Here is a 13,804-nt window from a genome sequence, read left to right on the forward strand (position 1 = left end):
AGGAGTCGCTCTTCGTGGCTCAGAGGCACAGGTCGTGTCCGCCATGACGCAGGCCGTACTATGTGCCCAATTCTGGGCACTCCCTTCCTTTTTTCAATAATTTTTTTAAAAATAATTTTTCAACAAAGATAACGAAAATAAAAAACAAGCAACAACATAAATTTACACACAAAAGCAATATCAAATCCATAAAACATAATTCTCCAAATCCCATGACTTCCCTCCCCCCTACCCTGGTTCCTTAATTTTCTTTTTCAACTGCATATCATTTCAACTCCAAATTATTTTTCTACCTCAAATTTCTTATGCTATTTCTAAAATTACAAGTGTACATAAAAGCCTATCCAATGTATTAACCAGTTTACAGTACTTTTGCAAATACATAATCAACATTCCCCCTTCCAGTGGAGGTCAGACGGGCTTCTTTCTCCCGGCTGAACTTCCAGCACTTCCAGAATCCCTTTTCCTTTTACTCCAATTGGCTTTTATACAGAATCCAGATTTTATTGTTTTAACTCTTCTTCGGTTCCATTGTATCAAGTCTCCCGCCCACCACTCAGAGGCCCCTGGGACTAAGTGGCACCTGAATGGTTGAAGTGAAGAACTAAATAAATTTGTAATGGGGGGGGGGGTGTGAGGGTAAAGTGGTAGAGTCTCTGCCGCAGCAAAGCGTTTGCAGGATCCCTTGGGCTTTGGGGGTGCAATGGTTTTGGGCTCAGCTGAGACCAGCCCCAGAATCTGTCTCCTGAAATGGAAGATGGAGTCTGTAAATGAAGACGTGGTCCCTGAGCACGTGCAGACTGCCTGCCTTGCCCCTCTGAGTCCCCACAGCCTGCCTTCCCCACCCTCCTGGCTTCAGGAGCTGAGCTGCAGAGAGAAGCTGGGGGGGGCAGGGTTGAGCCCCAGCACTTATTTCCGGAGAGGGGGCCGTGAGCCCCCTTTGCTCTCCCTGGGCGGGTGAGAGAGAGAAGGCAGGCTGTGTTTGGGGGGAGGGAAAGAGCTGCTTGGTCCTTGGGGGGGGGAGATATTAGCGGAGGCTCTGATTATTTGAAAATCGCTCACAATTATGGGGTGCCTGATCAGGAGCTGATGGAAACAAGGCATATCAAAGGCGGCGGCGCCTGTGCCAAATTGCAGATCACAGGCAGGAAGAGACGCTCTTTCCCTACATGAAAGGAGGCGATTCCTGCAAATTAAAAGGCTCAGAAGTTAAAAGCAGAGCGAAGGGTTTGGAGCGGCAGCTACGTGCCTTGGCGGCGCAATGGGCGTCCTGGGAGGCTTGCGTGCGGACGCCAGACACGCTCCGCGGCGGAGGAGCCCCAGGCCCTTGTCAGAAGCGCTCAGACCTTCCTCTTCCTCCTCCTCCTCCTCTGCTGCGGAGGCAGAAACCAGAGGCTCCTTCTGGCATCTCTGAGCAGGGAACGGGCATGGGGGGGGCGGGAGAGCAGGGTGACTGGCACCCGTCTCCAGGGCGCCTCCTTCGCACCCAGGTCGTGTGTCTTGTTCTTTCCTCTCCTCCCCCCCACAACATTTTGGGGCAGGCTCCAGGTGTCCTGGGTGCACCGAGAACGGCTTTCGAACTGTCCCCTTCCACATGTCACTCTGCGTAAGACAGTGTGGCTCAGCGATCTGAGTGCCAAACTGGGGGAGACCCGGGTTTGAATCCCCACTCAACCCTGGGGGGGGGGCCCTGTCATTGCCTTCTCTTGGCCTAACCTACCTCACAGGGAAGTTGTGGGGATAAAATCTGTGTGTGGGGGAGATGGTGATATGTGCTACTTTGAGCTCCTTGGAGCAAAAAGCAGGGTATAAATGTGCCCAGGCTCAGGGGCCAGGATTTCAGGAGGGGCTGCCACTGCCACCTCCCCCCCCCATCCTTCCTACCAGGAGGAGTTGGGCTGCAAAGGAAGGAGGCCTGGGCAGCGGAGGGCGAGGGGGGGGGGCCTTGGCTGAAATCTCTTGGCTGGGATTGTGAGCTCATCCTGGGGGTCCTGAGCTGGGGGTGGGGGATCCTTAGCAGCGTCTCACAGCGTCTCTCAGCTTCCCTCTGCCCTCCCTGCTGAGTTGCCCCCCCGCCCCCCCTGTGCTTCTTGGGCAGCAGCAAGCTTCCTCCACCAGCTTAGAGAGGCGATTTGGCGGCTGGGGGTCAAGACCTGTCCTGATTATCATTGCAGAGGGAATTGGTTAATCTCCTGCAAGGGGGGGGGGCTGCCCATCTCCCTCCCTCCTTTCCTAGAGCCGATTTGCTTGCTTGGCCAAGGCCGGGGGGGGAGTGGGGGGGAAGGTGCTGTCATGAGTCCCAGGACCTTCCGCTGTGGATCCAGCAAGCCCAGCCAAGAGGGACAGGGGGGTTTCTGGGGAGTGCCAAGCTCTGCCAGCATGACCCCCCCTTTCCTGGGGAGAGCGTTGGCATTCCAGGCTCCTTCTGGTCACAGGTGTTCCCTAGGACTCTGGCTCTAATAATAATGATAATAATAATAATAATAATAATAATAATAATAATAATAATAATAATTTATTTATACCCCACCCATCTGGTTTCCCCAGCCACTCTGGGCGACTCCCAACAGAATATTAAAAACACAATCAAACATTAAAAACTTCCCTAAACAGGGCTGCTTTCAGATGTCTTCTAAATGTCAGGTAGTTCTTTATTTCCTTGACATCTGAAGGGAGGGTGTTCCACAGGGTGGGCGCCACTACTGAGAAGGCCCTCTGCCTCGTTCCCTGTAACCTCACTTCTTGCAGGGAGGGAACCGCCAGAAGGCCATCGGAAGTGGACCCTGGTGTCCGGGGTGGAGATGCTCCCAGGTATAGTGGGCACCAACACTTTGAATTGTGCTCAGAAACGTACTGGGAGCCAATGTAGGTCTTTCAAGACCGGTGTTATGTGGTCTCGGCAGCCGCTCCCAGTCACCAGTCTAGCTGCCGCATTCTGGATTAGTTGTAGTTCCGGGTCACCTTCAAAGGTAGCCCCACGTAGAGCGCGTTGCAGTAGTCCAAGCGGGAGATAATCAGAGCATGTTATCTAGCTGGGCATGTGTGTTTCTGCTTGGCTCTCTCTCTCTCTCTCTCTCTCTCTCTCTCTCTCTCTCTCTCCTTCTTGGAGGTTTCGTGCCCCTTTTCCCCCAGCTCCCTGGTCCTGCCATCTCCTGCCGTTGAAATGGCAGAAGATCTGCTCTGCATCCAGAAGGCCCTTGTCCTAAGAGGAGCCTGCTGGATCAGGCCCAGGGCCCATCTACCCCAGCCTCTTGTCCCCGCAGTGCCCAGCCGGATGGTCCCAAGGGAAACCCTCAAGCAGGATTCGAACACAGAGCAGCCCTCACCCCTCCTGTGAAAGGTCCTGCTGGAGGAGTGTGGGGAGGGGGAGAATGGAGAGAAGCCAAAGGAATTATTTGCCTCTGATGCTCCTCACTTTGGGTGGAGGCGCCTGCCTTGTTTGTGGAAGGACAAAGGCGAAATTCTCATCTGGACTGCTGTCATATGTTGAGCCTGGGGCTGCCCCTGGAGACAGCTTGGAAACTTCCAACGGGATTGCTTGTTTGCTCGGTGGAGATGGTAGCTGGGTTCACAGAACCCCAGTTCTCAGCAGCATCCATTGAATGCCACACGCCAGACTTTGTGACCCCTCAAGCTCTCCTGGGCTAGGGGTGGCTCTACTACCTGTGATGAGGTTGTCTCCTGGGAGGCACGGAGCCTTTTCAGTAGAGGCTCCCGGACTTTGCTGCGCCTTCCCTAACGAGGAGCATCAGAAACCTCCCTTCTGCCTGGCCAGGTTGTTGTTCCCTCCTGGGCTCCTGACAGACTTTTCTCTGTGTCCTTCCACCTGCTTCTGCCTCTAACTAGAGATGCTTCCAAGGAGGGATTCTGGGTCCTCCTGGGCCAATTTTGCCACGACCGGAGGGTCTTGTAAGCCTCTGCTGGGAGCTTTCCTTTCCCAAGAAGCCCTGCATGGAGACGGAGTCGGTTGGTCTCCGTTAACCTGCGGCTGCCTTAATCTTGTGCGTTTCCAAACCGTGTTATTTGATGAAAGTCTTTGTGTGTGTGTGTCTTGTTGCCTTGTTTGCATTCTGCATTTTCGTCTTGCTATAAGCTGCTTTAAGGGGCCTTTGGGCCAAAAAGAAGAATGAAATCTGAATAGACAAGCAAACAAACCGGAGGCAAATTAACAAGCGACTTGCAGGGTCCAGATGGCACCCTCCTGTGGGCTCTTGCCACTGAAAGTGGCCTCCTACCCCAAGGCGGGAAGAGAGCCCCCACCACACTGTTTCTCCTAAAGGGCTCCTGGGGTCCCTGCAAGCGAGTCAGGAGGAGGGAGCCAAAGTCTCCTGCAGGCAAATGGGGGGGGGGGAGGCCTTTCCCCAGCACCTAAAGGAGCAAAACTCGCTGGCAGAGCAAGTCCTGCCTCACTGACCATTCTCTGAGCAGCAAGCAGATGGATTGGAAAGATCTGGCGGACGTCTTCTGCTTGCTAGGCCTGTCAGAAGCATCTGAAGGACTTTCGCAGGACAGGCCATTGCATGGAGCAGGAGGCGGAGAGCCCCCAGAACTCCTGAGGAGCAGTTCCTCTTCCAGCAATGGGAAAAGCCCCACCTCCAGTGGGGAAGAGAGGGAAGGGGCCAGCCAAGTGGGGAGAGGGCTCAAGGATGCTGCTGAGATGCAGGCTGGCCAGGAGGGACGCACGCCACTTCCGCCGCCCACCTTGCGCAGAGGGGTGAAATGCAAGGAGGGGAGGAGGAGGCTTGGGGTGCCGAAGTTCTTATGTTGGGGGAGAAGCCGGAAGGGGCCACTCCCAGATTCTGCAAGTGACTGAGACGGACATGAACTTTGTAGATCTGCACTGTAAATAGCTTGCACAATAAAACCTGTAAAAGACCAGGTCGGAGTCCTGCCTGGTTACTCACGAGCAACCACCACCAGCACCTGACATTAGGGGATGGGACTCAAAACAGAAAGGGGGGCACCACAACTGTGCCGTACTCTCTGGATTCTTCTATGTGGAACTCCCTCCCACAGGAGGCAGGGACAGCATCCAGCCTGGACGGATTTAAAAGAGGATTTGACAAGTTGATGGAGGAGGAGGAGAGGGCTATTGAGGGCTCCAGCCAGGATGGCTCTGCTTCTGTCTCCACAGCCAGAGGCAGCCCTCCTTCTGAATCCCAGTTGCTGGAAACTGCAGGAGGGGAGAGTTGCCCTTGTGCACGGATCCCGGACTAGGTGGGAACTTGGCCCAAACCAGCAGAGTTCCTCTTCTGTTCTTGCAGGGTTCTGTCTCCTGCATCTCAAAAAGGGTGTTGTTTTATATGATGATATATTTAAATGCTCATTGGCTGCTCTTCTGTCATGCCTCGCAGAGCGGCATGCAAAATGCCATAAAAATGCCAGATCTACAGCAGAACATTTCAGCAGCACATTCGGAAAAGCTGAGCAGAAAAGCCTTTCCCCCTCTGAAGGGTTTCACCTGATGCTGGAAAGAGTCTGAATGATTCGGTGCTTGCATGCTCTTCTTCAAAGCATTTTTACCCTGCTCTTCAGCTGCAAAGGCCCCCAGGTGAATTGCAGGAGAATGAGTGCAACAGGGGCCACCACAAGAAAGTCCCTGCTCCTGAGATCCTGCCTTGCCTGACTTCAGAGGAGAAGGAGGGATGGGAAGATGCTGAGCCCTGCTGTCTTCCTGGCCAGGCAGGTTCTCGTGGGCTCCCTGCTGTCTCCTCAGCCCAGATCAACTTGCGACTCCTACTCATGGCTTCATCTCGAATTTTATTGGCAGAGGGGACAAGAGGGGGCTTTGCAGCAGCCTGCCAGGGTGCCAGGAGAGAGCTGCCCAGTGCTGCCCTCTGACATTGGCCCCGTAGTTCATCGTGGAGCCACTGTGACTCCTCCAAGTCTCACAGGCCCTTCTGGAGGATCCCGTGATCCTCTGCATTGAGTTGCCGAGAGATCGAGTGGAAGCAACAGGGTCACCTCCTGCCTGGAGAAGACCATCGGTCAGGGCAACCCGGGCTGCTGCCGTCCCAGTTGCACCCAGTTGATGGAAAGGGGTGCGTGGAGGGAGGTGGGGCCCCAGAGTAGTGGGGTGGGGGGCATTTTGTCTCCAAGCCCTGTTGCTGTTCCCCCCATAGCGTGAGGTGCTGGCTGGGCTTTGTTTTTTTTTTGGGGGGGGTGCCTGCCTTGGGCCTTGTCTTGTTCCTGCAAATCCCCCTGATTGATTTAGATAAAAGCAGGAGAAAAACTCTCTATTAGTGAACAGCAAACAGAGGAGAGAAAGCTTCGCGTCAACCAAATCCTTCGCAAGCACCAGCTAAACCGTCTCTGGGGGATGTGAGTCAGACCACAGGCAGCACAGAGCCAGGCAAAGCCGGGGATAAAAAAGCCGCCGTCGGGGGGAAGCAGCAACAGTCCCCCCCCCCCGCATTGCTGTGCGTTGCCCAGGCTGGCAGGGCTGGCGGCTGGCAGGGTCCTGGCAGGAGGGAGAGGCTCAGGCTGGTTTGAGTGTGAAGCAAGGGCAGGTGGAGGGGGAACTGGCCCCGGTCCACGAATTTGCAGGTTGGGCTTCAAGCAAGAAGGATCCTGGCCCCACTGGGACATCTCCTGGCTTCCCTTTGCACTGGGGGGGGGGGAGAGGACACATCCTGCCCGGTGAATAGGCATGGCATTTTGTTCCTCCAGATTGCCTGCAGAATGGCTCAGGAAGTCCTCAGGAAATCACAGAATAATAGAGGGACCCTCAAGGGCCATCTAGTCCAGCCCCCTGCCATGCCGGAATCTCAGGGAGCATCCCTGGCAGATGAGCACCCAACCTCTGCTGAAGAACCTCCCAGGGAGGAGACCGCCCCCCCCCCCCAAAATGGACCTGCTCTAGCCATGATTTTGTCAGCCGGCTTCCGAAGGTTTCTGAGTAACACTCACCAGGTCCAATAACCAATGGCCATTCACCACTTGGAAGAGCTCCGCCGGACAGCTGCTTGCGGACGCAGCGGTGCCAGAGAAGTTCAAAGACCCTTTCAAGGCAAATCTGGAAAAAAAAAAGTAGTATAAACACCGACAATTGGGAAACACTGGCCTGTGAGCGCTCCAGTTGGAGAACAGCCTTGACCAAAGGTGTCATGGGTTTTGAAGACACTCGAACTCAGAACGCAAGGGAGAAACGTGCTGAGAGGAAGGCATGCTTGGCAAATCCACACCGGGATCAGCTCCTGCCCGGAAACCTATGTGCCCACTGTGGAAGGACGTGTGGCTCCAGAATTGGCCTCCACAGTCACTAACTGACTCACTGTTAAGACCATGTTCATGGAAGACAATCTTACTCAGCTACGAGGGATCAGCGAAGTAGAAGAAGAAGAAGATGAAGAAGAAGAAGACGACAAAGAGAAGAAGAAGACAAAGATGAAGAGAAGAAGAAGAAGCCAGAGAGCTGAGCTCCATTTGCCACATGGCACATGGTAGGCGTGGTGGTGCTGTCAGGTTCAGGCCGAGGATGGCGCAGCAGCCCGGGGTTCCTCTCCAGAGCGAGCCGCCTCTGGCTCAGCCTCCAGGGGACTCTGGGAGGGGAGGGGGTCCCTCCTCTGGCCTCCAGCCCTTGTGTCTGTGTGGCTGCCTTGCGCATCTATGGACCTGCATTTCATCTATGACACTTCTGATTCTTATAACCATTGCAAGGGGTGGAGTCTCCCTCCTGGGAGGTTTCCAAGCAGAGGTCCAAGAGCCGTCCGTCAGGGATGCTACAGCTGCCATTCCTGCATCGCAGGGGGCTGGACTAGATGACCCCCTGGTTCCCTTCCAACTCTGCCATTCTAGGATTCTTGCTCACTTGGCCGCCTGGGGGGAGCCTTGCCTGGGGGTGGGGGTGCCCTCTTGGGTTCAGCCCAGTTGGACCCTTCTGTGCTGCTCCCCCCCCCCCACGGATGCCCCTTTTAGCAAGGAGAGAGAGAGGGAGACCAATTTGCTCTGACTTGTTAAGTTTTATTGCTTTGGGGGCCCCCCTGGTGTGCGCTGGAGAGGAGGTGGGGGGGGGAGACCCTCTCTTTATCCACTTTACGTGCCTAATTATCTCTCTCTCTTGGGGGGGGGGGCTTCTGCAGCTCATTGCCAATGCTGAGGGTTTGTTTGCTTGCGAGTCTTGCGAGATTCCCGCCCCCCCCCCCAGCAAAGGCAGAGGCTGGGATTTGGGGGAGGAAGGCGAGAGCAGCTGCCTCCTGCTTCGTGCTGCGAGATCTGGAGGCGCAACGCAGACGGAAAGCCAAGCAGCCAAGACTCCCTTCCAAGCGGAAGGAGGGGAACCATCAACAGAGCACAACCCCCCCCCCCCCAGATTAAAAGCTGTCCGTCAAAAACCAAGGACAGGTGGGGCAGGTGCCCCCTGTGGCCGGGAGGGAGGGAGGCCAGAGACGTTGGAGGCAAAGATGGGCACAGCCTCCTCCCCCCGGGCTGTTTGCAAGCAGGAAGGTGAGTTGGGGGGGCTGGCTGAGAGAACCCCCCCTTTCGCCCCCAGGAACCAGCCTGCAATGCCCAGGTCTGGGCGAACGGGAAAGTCTTCTTTCCCTGGCACCAAAAGGACCGGCAAACTCTTTCCAACTCCTCTATCAATGGTATTTAGCGCCTTCCAAATTGAATTTAATATATAAATTAGGATCGGATAAATGTTGGCGACGTGGATTAAATAAAGCAGATTACAGACATCTCTTCTGGAATGGTTCTCAGACAGAAATATTCTGAAAATCTGTTCAGGCTAATAATCTCTGGTATGATAGGATATCATATATAGCCTTGGAACCTCAAGGATTTCTGCTTGGTTATCTAAAAGATGTCGTACTGGAAAATGATCAAGAAATAGCGTTCAACCTTAAAACTGCTTCTAAGATTATAATAGCTAAAAGCGGGAGGGAAAGCATATCTCTTTCGATATCGGAATGGAGTGGGAAAATGTGGTCGAGAGTCACTACCATCAAGCTAACCTATTAGAAACCAGCCTAACAGGTTAATGGAAAATATGTGTTTCTTGTAATATTTTGGAATAACAACTTCAATACTGCAGCACAATTTCTTTATGCTTTGTATTTCATTTATTTATTTTTGTTAATAAAATACTTCTTCTTCTTTAAAAAAGAGCACCCCCTCCCTGGTGCCTTTGGGGGGGGGGCTGTTGAGATGTTCAGTTTCCCCCCGAATCTTTTGCCCCTTGACCCGCTTTGCAAGAGGGGTCCATTGTGGTGATTTCTGAGTGGTGTGACAGGCAGCCTAGAGGTGGCGCTGGGGGGAGGGGGAGTCTGGCATGGGGGGGGCGGGTTCAACACGGTAGAAGGAAGAGACCTCTGTGACTTCCAGCCCCCACCGTCAAGGAATGACGCATTGGCACTGAGGCAGGACTGGGGGTGGGCTTGGCATGGCCGGGGGAGAGAAGGGCCACCCCCCCCACGCTGCCCGTTCAGACCTCCTCCTCCTCCTCCTTGTTTATTTAACGTATTTCTCTACTGCCTTTTCCTCCATGGAGCTCAAGCTGGCATACATGGTCCCCCCCCCCCCCCGCATTTCATCTTCACAACAGTCCTGTGAGGTGGGTTAGACTGAGAGGCCGCCCAGGGAGATCTTCGCAGCCGTGTGGGGATTTGAACCCAGGTCTCCCAAGTCACTGTGCTGCCGTTACCCTACAAAGGAGCAACGTGGCGCTCCGACCATTATGCAGCACTGCCTTCCAAAGCGGGCTTGGCGTTCCCACAGTGTTGTTGGGCTTTCTGGAGCTCCCTCCAGTTTGCCAGCCTCAAATCCAGCCCCCCCCCCAGCAGTGCATTTAGGCAACAGTTGGCAGGGGCCCTTTGGCATTTAATGGCGCCTGGTTTTACGGCCGGTGCCATCTGTGTCTCTTTTCCTGCGTGGCGTTTTTATTCCGTTTTAAACGGTTATGATCTTGCCATTTTAAAACTCTGCTGGCCACCTCAAGAGGCTTCCTGACTGACAGGTGAGATGGGGGGGGGCAGATTCTTCCCTGAAGGGCCCACCTGAGCGATCCCTACCTGGCAGGGGCCCTGCCCACCTGCCCTCCCTGCTTACCTGGATGGGCAGTGCCAGCTGGGGAGGCCTCTGCCTTCTCCCTCTTCCCCCCCCCCCAACTTGCCTTGTCAGTTTCTGGGCCATCAACAGCCTTCCAGCCCCCTCCCCAACACCCCCTCCTGCTCCTCACGTCCAGGGGTCCCACTTTGGTCAAATTGAACATGATGTCAAATTAGACCCATTGCAGGGACACTCAGAGTGAAGCCCCCGGTTTAATGAGGCAGCGTTGAAAATCAATAACTTAATTGCAGCCGTTTGATGGACTTTTATCCAATTTGCACTCTCTCTGCCCCCCCCTTCTACGTGTTGTGCATGAGGACCCTGGGCTCTGTCTGGGGATGGAGGAGAGCAGGCTGGGCTGGGGAGAGAACCCCCACCCTATGGGTCCTGCCCCCCCCCAGGGGGCCTTGCACAGATCTGAGCCTGCAGGAAATTGTCCCGCCCAGGACAGGGGGAGGCTGTGCGCCCGCCTTGGTGGGGCTGGGGCTGTGGAAGTCGGGGGTCAGGGCTGCTGCTCACATGGGGCTCTTTCTGTCCCCCCCCCAAGGGACATCGGTGATGCAGGTGATGGCGTCTGATGCCGATGACCCCACCTACGGAAGCAGCGCCCGGGTGGTCTACAGCGTCCTGGAGGGCGAGCAACACTTCACGGTTGACAGCAGGACGGGTGAGTGCCAGGCAGAGGTGCTGGGGGCACTGGGGGGGCAGTGAGAGGGGTGGGAGGGGGAGCTGGCTGTGCACAGGGGGGTGGGCTTTGACCCCCAACTACCACCCCCTGGATTTCCTGGAGCAGAAGCTATCCCTTTGAGAATCAGGGGGGCAGCCGGGTAGCCTAGCAAATTGGGTGCTGGGCTTGTGGAAGGGGCAATTTAACCTCGTGGGGGGGGTAACCTTGGGTCTGTCCTGCTTCATGGGGGGCGGCTGCAAGGAAGATCACCCAAGAACGCCAGCCTGGCAGAGGCGTCTTTGGAGTTCTGCTGCAGCAGCTCTCCCTCGCATAGTTAAACGGTGGAACTGCCCGCCACAGGAGGCAATGATGCCCCCCCCCAAATTTGGGACCAATTCATGGACAAGAGGACTGTCCATGGCCCACCTTATGCTTCTGAGTCCCAGCTGCTGGAAAGCACAGATGGAGAGAGTTGCTGTGTGAGGCTTTTCCACCCCCTCCTCCTCTCTGTGCCCACCTGCCTGGTTGCCAGGTGATCTCCCTGGGAGAGAGGGAGGGGCTGGCATTAGGAGACCGCCCGTGGGCATCTGCACCCAGCGGGGCGTCCGGAAATGTCAGGCTGGGCCGGCTGGGCCCACCTTGGAGGAGGGGTGCTGACCCTTCCCGGGTGCAGGGGGGGGCTGGCACTCTGAAGGGGCACAAAGACTCCCCCCTGCCAGGCTCTCCAGCAGCGGCTTTGTTAGCGCCGGGCCTTTGATTAAAGGCAACACTTTAAATTAAGGATTGCTTTATAAATGCTCTATTAATATTTGATGGGCGAGCGGTGGAATCCGCTCCATCCTTTAATAACTTCTAATAAAGGCCTGCTGTAAAAGGGACCCGTGATAAATCCCCAGCAGATGATCCCGTGACGGCCTGTTAGGACGGGGGGGGAGGGGCTCGCTCGCTCCCTTCCCTGGGCCTGGGGGGAGGGGGAGACTCAGAAAAGGGGCCGCTGGACCCCATGGCAGTCACTGTGAGGGCGGGCATCCCTCTGGGTGCTGCTGGCAGTACCTGCGGTGAGGAGCAGCCAAGAGGGCCTGGGCTGGCAGTCCCGGTACCCAGCTCAGGATCCCCGCAGGGGCTGGCATGGGGCCAGCATCCTTGAAACCCAGAAACGGCCAGCCAGGCTTCCGTGGGGCGTCCGTGGGGCTCAAGTGTCTCTCCATCCATCCACCCCCCTTTGCTTCTTTCTGTCCTCAAGTTGAGTGGGGAGTTTCAATGTGTGGCGATGCGTCAGATTCACAGGCCTGCCCACTCTGGCTATTCCTGGGCAAGCAGCTGCCTCTGCCCACACCCCGCAAAGCCCCCTCTTGCCAAAGCAGCTACGGCGCCCCAAAGGTCCCCAGGGATCCTCGGAGGAGGCCAGTTCTCTGCTTGGAAACGGGAGCCATGCTTTTTCTCCAGCCTCGGAATTCTTCTTTCCAACCTGGCAGCCTTGGTCAGTTTCTGGGCAGGAGATGTCTCCCTCTCTGCCTGCCTGCGGGGGGCGCTGTGGAGGGCGGGGGCAGGTGCTGCAGGAATTGCCTGCGTGAGATGGAGACCTGCTCCTTCCTCCCCTCCCTCACCTGGGGGTCTTTGCCGCTCTTAAATTGGGCTGGCCCAGAGGAGGGTTCTTCTCCCTTGGCTTTCTGGGCCTGCTGGCATCCTGGCATCCCACGAAAGCCCTTCGGAAGTCAGGCGGCTTCTGCACCCGCTTCTCCCCCCCCCCCATTGAGCGTGGCATCAAGAGCCCTCCTCCAAGCCAGGGTGGCAACAGCTGTCGGTGGTCCAGGAGCAGGCTGCCAACTTGCGCTGGCTTGGGTGGCATGGGAGCTGACAGAGCCGCCGGGGAGACGTTTGTCCTGCTGAGGGCAGAGGCCATGGAAGGCCCCCCCCCCGACTCCGGCCGGGTCCCGTCATGCACCTGGCAAGCTGCTCCGCCTGGCAATTCCTTCCTGTGCTCGGAGCATCAGGTTTAATTGCCCAGATCAGCAGCTTAACTTGCAGAGCCATCGTGATCATTAATGCTGTAAAAGGAGCCATAAAATCTGGCACCTTCATTTTTCGTAATATACGATAATGGAGAGTCGTTTGCTTTTCCTTTTTGACTTTGACCTGCTTTCTCCCTCGCCTTGATCACGCGAGGAGACCCAGGCGGGGAGCAGCTCTGCTGGCACAGGGTGCAAATGTCCTGCGCGAGGCTTGGCGGGACCGTGCGTGTCTTTGCACAAGCGGAAAGGGAAAGGAGGAGCTCTGGCCTTCTCTCTGAGGGCCTCCTGCCCAAGCCGGCAGGATCAGGCCAATGGGCCACCTAGCCCAGCATCCTGTTCTCACTGTGGCCAAATGCCCGTAGGAATCCAGATAGATTTCCTCTGGACCTGGAGGTTCCATAAGAGAATATGAGGAGCCTGGCTGCTGGATCAGGCCAAAGGGGGACCATCTTCTCTTCTTACAGTGGCCAACCAGATGCCCCACCGGGAAACCTGCAAGCAGGATCAGACCCCAGAGCTCTCTCCCTTCCTGGCATTCACAAGCATTTTGGTCTCCAACCATGGAGGGCAGAGAAGAACCACCTTTGATAGTTTCTTTCTTCTTCATGAATTTACTGTATTTTTCGCTCTATAAGACGCACCAGACCATAAGATGCACCTAGTTTTTGGAGGAGGAGGAAAACAGCGCGATGAAAGCAGCAATCCCTCTTGCTGTTCTGGCTTCTGGGATAGCTGCGCAGCCTGCATTTGCTCCATAAGATGCACACACATTTCCCCTTACTTTTTAGGAGGGAAAAGGTGTCTCTTATAGAGTGAAAAATACAGTATCTCCTCCTCTTTCAAAGCCATCCAAGCTGGTGGCCCTCACGGCCTCCTGTGGCAGGGAGTTCCATAGGTTAACTCTGCTCCGTCCTTCCTTTGGTCTACCCTACATCTCCCAGCATTCAGCTTTGTTGGCGCTGCCCAGCAAACCCTGCCTGGCCAGGTCTTGGCACTCGGCTTCCCCCCTCCCAGTGCTGCTTCTGGGCAGAGGGAGGAGCTGGCCTGGTGCCCCCGAGCGGCTCCTCCTTTCTGCTGC

General features: G+C 55.8%; 2 protein-coding genes across 8 annotated transcripts in view; both read left to right on the top strand.

Annotated features, from left to right (window-relative positions):
• ELMO2 (engulfment and cell motility 2) overlaps positions 1-13,804 on the top strand; it is a 195,566-nt gene that overhangs the window by 101,356 nt on the left and 80,406 nt on the right. The window lies entirely within an intron of this gene.
• CDH22 (cadherin 22) overlaps positions 1-13,804 on the top strand; it is an 89,489-nt gene that overhangs the window by 37,286 nt on the left and 38,399 nt on the right. For 6 of the 7 annotated variants that reach the window (XM_083507383.1, XM_083507380.1, XM_083507382.1 and 3 more), the window contains one exon: positions 10,595-10,714. In XM_083507383.1, coding sequence (XP_083363509.1) covers positions 10,595-10,714 — 120 coding nt within the window. Of the gene's footprint in view, positions 1-8,166; positions 8,446-10,594; positions 10,715-13,804 lie in introns of those variants that run through there. The other variant, XM_083507384.1, reaches the window with a different exon arrangement.

The sequence above is a fragment of the Podarcis liolepis genome, assembly GCF_965112155.1.
Source record: "Podarcis liolepis genome assembly, chromosome: 6".
Classification (NCBI taxonomy): domain Eukaryota; kingdom Metazoa; phylum Chordata; class Lepidosauria; order Squamata; family Lacertidae; genus Podarcis; species Podarcis liolepis.